Below are 12897 nucleotides of genomic sequence, written 5' to 3' on the forward strand. Positions count from 1 at the left end.
TGGGTGTGGGGAGGATATTTCCTATAATGGGTGAGTCTAGGACGAGAGGGCAAATCCTCAGATGAGGGGCATCATCTAGAACAGAGATGAGGAGTAATTTCTTTAGCCAGAGGGTATTGAATCTTCAGAATTCATTGCCACAAATGGCTGTGGAAGGCAAATCATCAAGTATATTTACAGCAGAGGTTGATAGGTTCTTGATTAGCCAGGGCATTAAAGGTTATGAGAAGACAGGAGATTGGGGTTGAGAGGGATAATAAATCAGCCATGATGGAATGGTGGAGCACGTTCGATGAATGGTTTAATTCTGCTCCTACGTCTTATAGTCTCTCAGTCCCTCTATTTTCTCCAGATACACAGGACAGACACACCATGCTCTCGTTAAATATTCTTTCCTGACAGTTTACTTAACAATTTTTGTTTCTGGTTTTCTTTGCTTGGTGGGGGAGAGAATGGTCACAGCACCTCCCGAAACAGAATGTCACTCTTCCCCATCTTCTCTGCATAGTCTTTATCGAAATGTTCATTCTGTGCCACAGTGAAATGATTCTTCCAGTCCCCAACTTCACCTGAGGGAGGAGAACAGGGGTTGGAAATAATTCAGAAGATGTGTAGCTTATGTGGCTGATAGTTGTGTTGAGTTCTTCTCCAATCTTGGCAATTAACTTGCAAACATTTAGATTATGAGGACACTCAGTCCTCATTTATTGTCATTTAGAAATGCATTGCATCCATGCATTAAGAAATGATACATTTGTTCCTCTAGAGCAGGGGTGTCAAACTCATTTTAGGTCACGGGCCAGATTGAACAAAATGCAGCTTCATGTGGGCCGGATCAGTCAGACGCGTGCGAACGCAGCTTTCGTTGCCTCCGTTTTTTCAGCCTGCTCTCATGTGTCTCAGTCTCTGCTATAACTACAAAGTGTTTCACTTTACAAATTCTGTTTCTTATGAAGAAGACTGCCGAGCAAGACTGCCGAATAAACATTAAAAACCCTGAAAACCTGGTACCTGAATAAACTCAGCATTAGCCATATTATACGCCATAGGCGCTCCGATTACTGGGGCCAGCTTTAATAGTAATTAGATATTATCTCGCGGGCCAAACATAATTCCACCGCGAATAAACTGTACAGGCCCTGCAGTGTCGTACTTTGCCTTTAGTGTCCCATTACACTGCAGCTCTATTTTAGATCATTTTAGATAGATCTATTATTTTAATTATTAATGGCCCGGCGATATGAAGCGCTGATAACACACAAACTACCCAGGAACATTCCCGCGTCAAGCGTCTGTTGCTGTATACAACGCTATTCTGAAGTCAAAGCTAACCCCTAACAATGGCGAAGAGAAAAGTGAAGGCATTTTAAGTGAAGCTGCTCTTATGGGAGACACAAATGCACCAGTGCAACTTGCCTCATTTTCCCTGTTGCCAAGTAATGTTGAACCAGGTTGGCGCAATGATGTTCCCAAATGCGCACTTTGCTGATAAACTGAGCGCACTTCGCATTGAGTTCGCACGGCGCTTTGGTGACTTTGAAGCACAAAAAATTAATTTCGAGCTGCTTCACAACCCATTTGCCGTCGACGTGGAAACTGCACCTGTACAGATTCAGATGGAGCTGATAGAGCTGCAGTGTAATGGGACACTAAAGGCAAAGTACGACACTGCAGGGCCCGTACAGTTTATTCGCTCTATTCCTGAAGCAATGCCTCAGCTCCATCTACATGCGGCTCGAACCTTGTGCATGTTTGGTAGCACATATCTATGTGAGAAGCTTTTCTCAGTGATGAAGATTAACAAAACATCACACAGGAGTCGTCTCACTGATGAACACCTGCAGTCCATCCTGAGAATCTCCACAACACAGAACCTTACACCAAACCTAAACGAACTTATTGCCAAGAAAAGATGCCAAGTATCCAGCTCTGACAAAACGGCATAAGAGCAAAGAAAACTGAGTGTTTTGATTTGTTGTTGTTTTAACTTTTGCTGAAAAGCACAAATTTTATTTGTATTTTCAGGGGTTTTTTGCAGCATGCTCATAAATGAATGTACAAGGGTATACGTGCTATCGTAGGGACAGAAATGTGGGCAGAGGGGGTGGGGTGGCCCTGTTGGTGAGGAATGAGATTCAGTCCTTTGCAAGGGGGGACATAGGGTCAGGAGAAGTAGAGTCTGTGTGGATAGAACTGAGGAACAGTAAGGGCAAAAGGATCCAAATGGGTGTTTTCTACAGGCCACCAAACAGTAGCATGGATATTGGGTGCAAGTTGAATAGGGAGTTAACATTGGCATGTGGCAAAGGTAATGTCGCAGTAGTTATGGGGGATTTCAATATGCAGGTGAACTGGGAGAATCAGGTTGGTGCTGGACCACAGGATAGGGAGTTTGTAGAGTGCCTACAGGATGAATTCTTGGAACAGCTTGTACGAGAGCCGACCAGGGACAAGACTATTCTGGATTTAGTATTATGTAATGAACAGGATTTGATAATCGATCTCGCAGTAAAGGAGCCATTAGGAGGTAGTGCTCACAATATGATAAGCTTTTATCTGCAATTTGAGAAGGATAAGGGCAGCTCGGAGGTGTTAGTGTGGCAGATGAACAGGGGAAACTATGGAGCCATGAGGGAGGAGCTGGCCAAAGTTGACTGGATGGATAGCCTAGCAGAAAAGACAGTGGAACAGCAATGGCAGGTATTCTTGGGAATAATGCACAAGGTGCAAAATCAGTTCATCCCCCAAAGAAGGAAGGATTCAAAGGGGGGAAAGGGGCCACAGTGGTTGACAAAGTAAGTCAGAGATTGCATAGCATTAAAAAAAAGGAAATATGACAGAGCTAAGGTGAGTGGGAGGACAGATGATTGGGAAGTGTTTAAGGAACAACAGAACTTAACTAAAAAGCCAATACGGGGAGAAAAAATGAGGTACAAACGCAAGCTAGCCAGGAATATAAAGGAAGATAGCAAAAGCTTTTTTAGGTATGTGAAGAGAAAGAAGATAGTTAAGAATAATGTTGGGCCCTTGAAGAATGAATTGGGTGAAATTGTTATGGGAAACAGAGAAATGGCAGAAGAATTTAATGAGTACTTTAGATCTGTTTTCACTAAGGAAGACACAAGCAATCTCCCAGATGTATGAATGGGCCAAGGACATAGGGTAACAGAGGAAATGAAACAGATTGACATTCGGAAGGAAACGGTGTTGAGAAGACTGATGGGACTGAAGGCTGACAAATCCCCAGGTCCAGATGGTCTGCACCCTAGGGTACTAAAGGAGGTGGCCCTGGAAATTGCGGATGCATTGGTAATCATTTTCCAATGTTCCTTAGATTCAGGATCAGTTCCTGAGGATTGGAGAATGGCTAATGTTATCCCACTTTTTAAGAAAGGAGGGAGGGAGAAAACAGAGAACTATCGACCTGTCAGCCTGACATCGGTGGTGGGGAAGATGCTAGAGTCCATTATTAAGGATGAAATAGTGGCATATCTAGATAGCAGTGATAGGATTGGGCCGAGCCAGCATGGATTTACCAAGGGTAAATCATGCTTGACTAATCTGTTGGAGTTTTTCGAGGATGTAACCAGGAAGTTAGATGGGGGAGATCCAGTGGATGTAGTGTACCTCGATTTTCAGAAGGCATTTGATAAGGTCCCACATAGAAGATTGGTGGGTAAAATCAAAGCTCAGGGCATCGGGGGGAAGGCATTGACATGGATAGAAAACTGGTTGGCAGACAGAAAGCAAAGGGTAGTGGTGAATGGGTGTTTCTCGGAATGGCAGGTGGTGACTAGTGGGGTGCCACAGGGCTCGGTATTGGGACCACAGCTGTTTACGATTTACATCAATGATTTAGATGAAGGCATTGAGAATAACATCAGCAAGTTTGCTGATGATGCTAAGCTGGGTGGCAGTGTGACATGTGATGAGGATGTTAGGAGAATTCAGGGTGACTTGGATAGGCTGAGTGAGTGGGCAGATACTTGACAATGGCGTTTAATGTGAATAAGTGTGAGGTTATCCACTTTGGGAGTAAGAACAAGAAGGCAGATTATTATCTGAACGGTATAGAGTTGGGTAAGGGAGTAATACAAAGAGATCTCGGAGTCCTTGTTCATCAGTCACTGAAGGTGAATGAGCAAGTGCAGCAGGCAGTGAAGAAGGCTAATGAAATGTTGGCCTTTATTACAAAGGGAATTGAGTACAAGAGCAAGGAAATCCTCTTACATTTGTACCGAGCCCTGGTGAGACCACACCTGGAGTATTGTGTACAGTTTTGGTCTCCAGGGTTAAGGAAGGAGATCCTGGCTGTAGAGGAAGTGCAGCGTAGATTCACGAGGTTAATTCCTGGGATGTCTGGACTGTCTTACACAGAGAGGTTAGAGAGACTAGGCTTGTACACGCTGGAATTAAGGAGATTGAGAGGGGATCTGATTGAAACATATAAGATTATTAAGGGATTGGACAAGATAGAGGCAGGAAATATGTTCCAGATGCTGGGAGAGTCCAGTACCAGAGGGCATGGTTTGAGAATAAGGGGTAGGTCATTTAGGACAGAGTTAAGGAAAAGCTTCTTCTCCCAGAGAGTTGTGGGGGTCTGGAATGCACTGCCTCGGAAGGTAGTGGAGGCCAATTCTCTGGATGCTTTCAAGAAGGAGCTAGATAGGTATCTTATGGATAGGGGAATCAAGGGATATGGGGACAAGGCAGGAACTGGGTATTGATAGGAATTGATCAGCCATGATCTCAAAATGGCGGTGCAGGCTCGAAGGGCCGAATGGTTTACTTCTGCACCTATTCTGCCTGCACTGGGGAAAGCTGATCACAACCTGGTTTTGTTACAGCCCAGATATAAATCAATTGTGATGAGGCATCCCACTACCACACGCTCTTTTAGAAAGTGGACTCCTGAAGCTGAACAGGCCCTGAGAGACTGCTTCGGTACTACTAACTGGGATGTACTGCAAGGGGGGCTCTGTGGGGACGTTGAGGAGGTCACTGAATGCACAACGGACTATATTAATTTTTGTGTGGATGCCGTTGTTCCTGTTAGAACTGTTCGCTGCTATCCCAATAATAAGCCCTGGATCACTAGTCACATCAAAGGCCTCCTAAACCAGAAGAAGAGGGCCTTTAAAGATGGTGATCGGTTGGAGCTTAAAAGAGTTCAGAAGGAACTCAGAGTACAGATAAGGGGGGCAAAGGAGCAGTATAGGAGAAAGTTAGAACAAAAGCTGCAGAAAAAAAGCATGAAGGAGGTGTGGGATGGGATGAAGATCATCACCGGATGTGGTGCAAAGCGGGGGGCAAACATAAGTGGAGATGTGGAGAAAGCGAACCAGCTGAACAACTTCTTCAATAGGTTCGACAGCACAATCTCACCCTCACTGCAGAACTCCACACCAGGCTTACTTCCCTCACAGGAAAATAGCCACTCACAGGAGACCTTGCCCACGCCCAGGTTTACGGCTGCACAGGTGGAAGGTCAACTGAGGAAGATCTGTACCAGCAAGGCGGCTGGACCGGATGGAGTTTCCCCACGATTACTGAGGGCCTGTGCGACTGAACTGGGAGAACCACTACAGCGCATCTTCAACATGAGTCTAGATCAGAGAAGAGTACCCAGACAGTGGAAAACATCCTGTATTGTCCCGGTACCGAAGAAACCACAACCAAAGGAGTTGAATGACTTCAGACCTGTTGCCTTGACGTCGCACGTGATGAAGACCATGGAGCGGCTGATAATACAGAATCTGAGGCCACAAACCAGGCACGCCCGGGATCCGCTTCAGTTTGCGTATAAGGAGAAGGTGGGAGTGGAGGATGCTATCACGTATTTGCTGCACAAATCACTCTCTCACCTAGATGGGGTCAGTTGTGCTGTGAGGATTACATTCCTTGACTTCTCTAGTGCCTTTAACACCATCCAGCCCAAGATCTTAAAGCACAAACTAACGGAGATGGGAGTAGACTCTCACATGGTGGATTGGATAGTGGACTACTTGACAGATAGACCTCAGTATGTGCGGTTGGGAGACTGTAGGTCTGACACGGTGGTCAGCAGCACAGGAGCGCCACAGGGAACCGTACTCTCTCCGGTCCTGTTCACCCTGTACACATCTGACTTCCAATATAACTCGGAGTCCTGCCATGTGCAGAAGTTCGCTGATGACACGGCCATAGTGGGGTGTGTCAGGAATGGACAGGAGGAGGAGTATAGGAAACTGATACAGGACTTTGTGATATGGTGCAACTCAAACTACCTGCATCTCAATGTCACCAAGACCAAGGAGATGGTGGTGGACTTTAGGAGATCTAGGCCTCATATGGAGCCAGTGATCATTAATGGAGAATGTGTGGAGCAGGTTAAGACCTACAAGTATCTGGGAGTACAGTTGGACGAGAAGCTAGACTGGACTGCCAATACAGATGCCTTGTGCAGGAAGGCACAGAGTCGACTGTACTTCCTTAGAAGGTTGGCGTCATTCAATGTCTGCAGTGAGATGCTGAAGATGTTCTATAGGTCAGTTGTTGAGAGCGCCCTCTTCTTTGTGGTGGCGTGTTGGGGAGGAAGCATTAAGAAGAAGGACGCCTCACGTCTTAATAAGCTGATAAGGAAGGCGGGCTCTGTCGTGGGCAAAGTACTGGAGAGTTTAACATCGGTAGCTGAGCGAAGGGCGCTGAGTAGGCTACGGTCAATTATGGAAAACCCTGAACATCCTCTACATAGCACCATCCAGAGACAGAGAAGCAGTTTCAGCGACAGGTTACTGTCGATGCAATGCTCCTCAGACAGGATGAAGAGGTCAATACTCCCCAATGCCATTAGGCTTTACAATTCAACTGCCAGGACTTAAGAACTTTTTTTTTAAAGCTATTATTAATGCTTTTTGAGTTAGTGATTTAGATGCATATCATATTATTACTGAGTTAAGTATTGTATGTAATGAGTTTTTGCTACAACAAGTGTATGGGACATTGGAAAAAATGTTGAATTTCCCCATGGGGATGAATAAAGTATCTATCTATCTATCTATCTATCTATCTATTGTCTATTGTCTATTTCTAACTTGTATAATACTGACAGGAGATATTTTTATGGAGAGCAAAATATTTAAGTTATTTAAAGTTTTAGTTTATTTTTTCTGGAATAATAGTCCTGTCTGTTTTTATTCATATTTATGTTCAAAAAATGTTTAGTTTTAGTGTGTTCAATAAATGTTTATCCTGTTCAGCCCGCGACCTAAAGTGTGCTTTGAGTTTTGGCCCCATGTGCAATTGAGTTTGACACCTCTGCTCTAGAGTGATATCACAAAATAGAAAAAAAAGACTAACCAAGACTTACACTGACAAAACCACACATTTATAGCATATAGTTACGGCAGTGCAAAACAATACTGTTAATTCGATAAACGCAGACCATGGACGCGGTTTAAAAGTCTCAAGTCTCGATCGATTCCAATCGTCCCGATGTCAGGCAGGAAACGGGAGAACTCTCCCTGCCATAAACTTCCAGGCACTGACAATGCCTCGGAAGCGCCTGACGACAGCAGACTCTGAGTCCGTCCGAAAACTTCGAGCCTCCGACCAGCCCCTCCGATACAGCCTCCCGAGCGCCATCCTCTGCCGAGTGCCTTCGACCTCGTCCCGGCCGCCGAAACAAGCAAAACCGAGGTCTCGGAGGCCTTCTCCTCCGGAGATTCCGGACCGCACAGTAGCAGCGGCAGCAAAGTGGGCATTTCAGAAGTTTCTCCAGATGTACCTCCACGCTCTCACATCTGCCTCCATCAAATCAGGATTGTGCACGGATCCCTACTTAACACGAAACGGATATCCATTCTCCAAGGAGGTCGCGCTCCATTCGAGGACACATCACATTGTGGTGTGTCTTCTGAATTCTCGGCCTTTATATACTTCTCAACAATTGATTGGATGCCATTTTGGAAACTCAATTGTGATGTAGGGAGGAAATCACATTGCTGAGTGGTGAACTTCGTGCGTTGTGGTCAGGAATGTTGCCCACATGAACTCTTAAATAGGATCAGAAATGATGGCCCAACTGCTTCCAAAACAGAATTTCAGTGAAGCATAAGCATTGAGGAGAGAACTTTGCAGACCAAAACAAGAAACCAAGCTATTTGACAAGACCAATGTGGTCTACAAAAATCCAATGCAGGGACTGCAGCAAATATTATGTTGGCCAGTTGAAGTTCATAGCTCCACAAGAATTCATGAACTTCAACAGGACTGACCAACTCTCACTAGTCTCTAGCCATGAAGATTGAGAGGGGCTCAAATTCATCTGGGCATCAGTGAAACTGATGGCACAAGCAAAGACATGGCGTAAAAAATAATTGCTAGAAGTGTGGTTTTCTGTGAACAAATACATAGACCCTGATCCTATTGATAAACCTACCTTTCCTCATGAACTTGGAGATGTTATGGTTGAAGACAGTGGAAGGGAGGGTGGTGTAGTTGGCCATTGGATTCTCCTTCATCACACTGAACAGGGAGTTATGGACCACCGACTCCAAAGCCTTCTCATCCAGGGTCTTACCCAGGAAGTCAGCCACCTTCAGGATCTCTTGCCGTGGGTTCTGGGAGAGAGGAGAGTCAGGGTCAGCAAGCTATGGAGAGGAAAGGGTCATGGAGGAGGAGGAGGGAGGAATTCGCATGTCTACAGCTCTGCACCTATATTCTCCCTCCTCCTCGCCCTTCCCTCCCCATCAAACTCCATTCCTTTCCATCTTCCCCTCCATCTCCCCATTCCCCTCCCCTCCATCTCCCCCTCCCACAGCTTCCATTTCTCCCTCCCTTGTATCTATCCCTTTCCCTCCAACTCCCTGTCCCTCCCTTTCAATCGCCTCCTCACCCTCTCCTATCTCTCCATTTCCATTTCCCCTTTCCTCACATCAACGCCTCTCAGCCTCCATCTCCCCATCTCCCTCCCCCTCCATCACCCTCTCTCTCCCTTCATCTTCCCCCTCCCTTCCATCTCCTCTCTCTGCCTTCCCCTCCATATCCTCCAAAATCCATCTCCCTATCCCCCTCCCACTCCATCTCCCCCTCTACATCCATCTCCCTTCATCCCCTCTCCCTCCATCTTCCCTCTATCCCTTCCATCTCCCCCGCTAGCTCCAATTCCATCCACCCCTCCCCCTCCCCATCTCTCTACCGTCCTCATCCCCATCCATTTCCCCCCTCCCTCCCTCTCCATTTCTTTCCCTTCCAACTCTTACTCCCCCTCCCTCCCCCTTCTTCACCTCCTTTATGTCCTCATAGAAGAGGAAGAGAATCCGATGTTTCTTTCTTGCCTCCCACCAGTCTAGGTTGTAGTCATACCAGGAGCCCCAGCCGACTGAAAAACACAATGATGCACCATCAATAACTCTGAGACGTGAGTTAAGGTAGGCTTTTATTGGCTGGAAGAAAGCACCGTCAGCAGCAAGCAACCACCACACGACATCCTGGAGACTGAGGGAGGAGCAGTGCCTCCAATCGCCTTTATATAGGGGTCTGTGGGAGGAGCCACAGGAGCAGTCGGGGGTGGGGGGGGGTGGGGGCGTGTCCAGACAGGTATATGTAGTTCACCACACACAGCAAGATCCCATCTGTTCTCTCCTGCAATATGTGATGGGATGGTGTGGAAGGAGCTTCACTCTGTGTCTGGCTTTACGTTTTTTTTCAAGATATCTTTATTATAAATTCAGCACTACAAATATTTCCAAGCCAGTGGCTAACATTATTACTAGACAAATGACATTACCCATAGATGTTTCCATTTCTATCAATGAGGATGCTTATTGCCCCCCTCCCTCGCGGAGCCCAACGGTCCCGGGACGCCTTTATGGTCGCCATGAACAGTGCGTGTTCCCTCTCAATGATTACCCGGGCACGGACATACCCCCTAAACATTGCCAGACAGTCTGCCCGGGCAGACCCCTCTGTCACCCGTTTCCAGGACCCACGGATTGTGCTTGAGCCAGCCCAGGAGCGAGTTGACAAGGACATCCTCATCCACCCTTGCCGCCCACCTCTCCCCCTTACTGGATGACCATATAGAAATGGGGGGGGGGGGGGGTGAAATGTAACCAGAAAGAGAGGAGCATCCTTCACAGTTATGCAAAAAGAGACCGTGTACGTGTGGTACACGGTCTCCTCCAGCCCGCAGAGGAGCATGGGCTGGGAGATTCGTGTACAAACTAAGGAACTTGTGACCGGGCACTGCTCTGTGCAGCAGCTTCCACCTCAGATCTTCAAGGTGCATGGTAAGAACTCCCTCGTAAAGGGACTTGCCCCCAGGTTGGGACAGTGGACAGGGGTGAGCAAGTGGAGGGTGTGGAGCAGCAGCCCAACAGGCACCTTTCACCTGCATCCCTGAATGAGATTGTTGGTGTCAATAAAGGATTGCTCAAGTTGTGTGGGTTCGGCTCCTGGATAAGATTGCTGGGCCTGGGCCCGGTGGTGCAGAGGAGAGCCCAGCTGGAGCCTACAAGACTGTAAGACACAGGAGCAGAATTAGGCCATCTGGCCCATCGAATCTACTCCGCCATTCAATCATGGTCGATCCTTTTCTGCTTTCTCCTCCTGAACACCAGTTCTCGGCCTTCTCCCTGTAACCTTTGATGCCATATCCAATCAGGAACCTATCAGTCTCTGCCTTAAATACACACAACAACCTGGCCTCCACAGCTGCATGTGGCAACGAATTCCACAAATTCACCACCCTCTTCTGGCTAAAGAAATTTCTCTGCATCTCTGTTTTGAAAGGGCGCCACTCTATCCTGAGGCTGTGCCCTCTTGTCCTAGACTCTCCCACCATGGGAAACATCCTTTCCACATCTATTCTGTCTAGGCTTTTCAACATTCAAAAGGTCTCAATTAGATCCCCCCTCATCCTTCTGAATTCCAGAGAGTACAGACCCAGAGCTATCAAAAGTTCCTCATATGATAACGCTTTCATTCTTGGAATCATCCTTCTGAACCTCCTCTGGACCCTCTCCAATGCCAGCACATCTGTCTAAGATAAGGGGCCCAAAACTGTTCACAATACTCAAGGCGAGCCCTCACCAGTGCTTTATAAAGCCTGAGCATCACATCCTTGCTCTTGTATTCTAGACCTCTTAAAATGAATGCAAAAGTTACATTTGCCTTCCTCACCACCGACTCAACCTGCAAGTTAACTTTTAGGGTGTTCTACACAAGGACTCCCAAGTCCCTTCACGTCTCAGATTCCTGAACATTTTCCCTGTTTAGAAAATAGTCCGCACATTTATCCCTACTACCAAAGTGCATGACCATGCATTTTCCAACATTGTGTTTCATTTTACACTTTCTTGCCCATTCTCCTGATCTGTCTAAGTCCTTTTGCATCCTACCTGTATCCTCAATGCTACCGGCCCCTCCACCAATCTTCATATCATCTGCAAACTTGGCAGCAAAGCCATCTATTCCATCATCTAAATCATTTATATACAGCGTAAAAAGAAGTGGGCCCAACACCAACCCCTATGAAACACCACTAGTCACTGGCAGCCAACCAGAAAAGGATCCTTTTATTCCCACTCACTGGCTCCTACCAATCAGCCAATACTCTAATCATGTTAGTAACTTTCCTGTAATACCATGGGCTCTCAACTTGGTACCTTGTCAAAGGCCTTCTGAAAGTCCAAATATACAACATCCACTGCATCCCCTTTATCTATCCTTCTTGTAATCTCCTCAAAAAATTACAACAGGTTTGTCTGGCAGGATTTTCCCTGAAGGAAACTACGCTGACTTTGTCCTATCTTGTCCTGTGTCACCAAGTACTCCTTCACCTCATCCTTAACAATTGACTCCAACGTCTTCCCAACCATTGAGGTCAGGCTAACTGGTCTATAGTTTCCTTTCTGCTGCCTTCCTCCTTTCTTAAAGAGTGGAGTGACATTTGCAATTTTCCAGTCCTCAGGCATCATGCCAGAGTCTAGTGATTTTTGAAAGATCATTTCTAATGCCACCACAATCTCTAATGCTACCTCTTTCAGAACCCAGGGTGCAGCTCATCTGGTCTGAGAGACTTATGTTCCTTCAGCTTTTTGAGCACCTTTTCTCTTGTAACAGTAACTGCACCCACTTCTCTTCCTTCACACACTACAACATCAGGCAAACTGCTAGTGTCTTCCACAGTGAAGATCGATGCAAGATACTCATTTAGTTCATCAGCATCTCCTTGTCCCCCGTTATTTCTCCGGCCTCATTTTCTAGCGGTACTGTATCCACTCTCATTTCTCTTTTATTTTTAACATACTTGAAAAAAACTTTTACTGTCCACTTTGATATTATTTGCTAGCTTACTTTCATATTTCATCTTTTCCATTCTAATGATTTCTTTAGTTACTCTGTAGGTTTTTAAAAGCTTCCCAGTCCTCTACTTTCCCACTAATTTTTGCTTTGTTGTATGCCTTTCTTTTACAATAGCCTTGACTTTCCTTGTCAGCCACAGTTGTACTATTTTACCAATTGAGTATTTCTTCATTTTTGGAATACACATGTCCTGCACCTTCCTCATTTTTCCCAGAAACGCACGCCATTGCTGCCCTGCTGATATCCCTGGCAGCAGCTCCTTCCAATTTACTTTGGCTAATTCCTCTCTCACACCTCTGTAATTTCCCTTACTCCACTGAAATCAGTCTCTACTTTCTCCCTGTCAAATTTCAAATTAAACGAAATCATATTGTGATCACTGTTTCCTAAGGGTTCTTTTACCTTAAGCTCCCTGATCGCCTCTGGTTCATTACGTAACACCCAATCCAGTACAGCTGACCCCCTAGTAGGCTCAACGACAAACTGCTCTAAAAAGCCATCTCATAGGCATTCAACAAACTCATTCTCTTGAGATCTATTACCAATTTT

At 46.0% G+C, this 12897-nt stretch overlaps 1 protein-coding gene across 1 annotated transcript in view; it reads right to left on the minus strand.

The window, feature by feature from the left end:
• Positions 1-376: 376 nt before the first annotated feature.
• The window catches only part of LOC140719131 (sulfotransferase 1C4-like), a 47296-nt gene continuing 34775 nt past the window's right edge, over positions 377-12897 (minus strand). Inside the window, exons 6-8 of the mRNA XM_073033530.1 lie at positions 9267-9361; positions 8420-8600; positions 377-569 (exon numbers count right to left, since the gene is read on the minus strand). Coding sequence (XP_072889631.1) covers positions 457-569; positions 8420-8600; positions 9267-9361 — 389 coding nt within the window. The 3' untranslated portion in view covers positions 377-456. The remainder of the gene's footprint in view (positions 570-8419; positions 8601-9266; positions 9362-12897) is intronic.

This window comes from Hemitrygon akajei, chromosome 31, assembly GCF_048418815.1.
Source record: "Hemitrygon akajei chromosome 31, sHemAka1.3, whole genome shotgun sequence".
In the NCBI taxonomy this organism is placed as follows: domain Eukaryota; kingdom Metazoa; phylum Chordata; class Chondrichthyes; order Myliobatiformes; family Dasyatidae; genus Hemitrygon; species Hemitrygon akajei.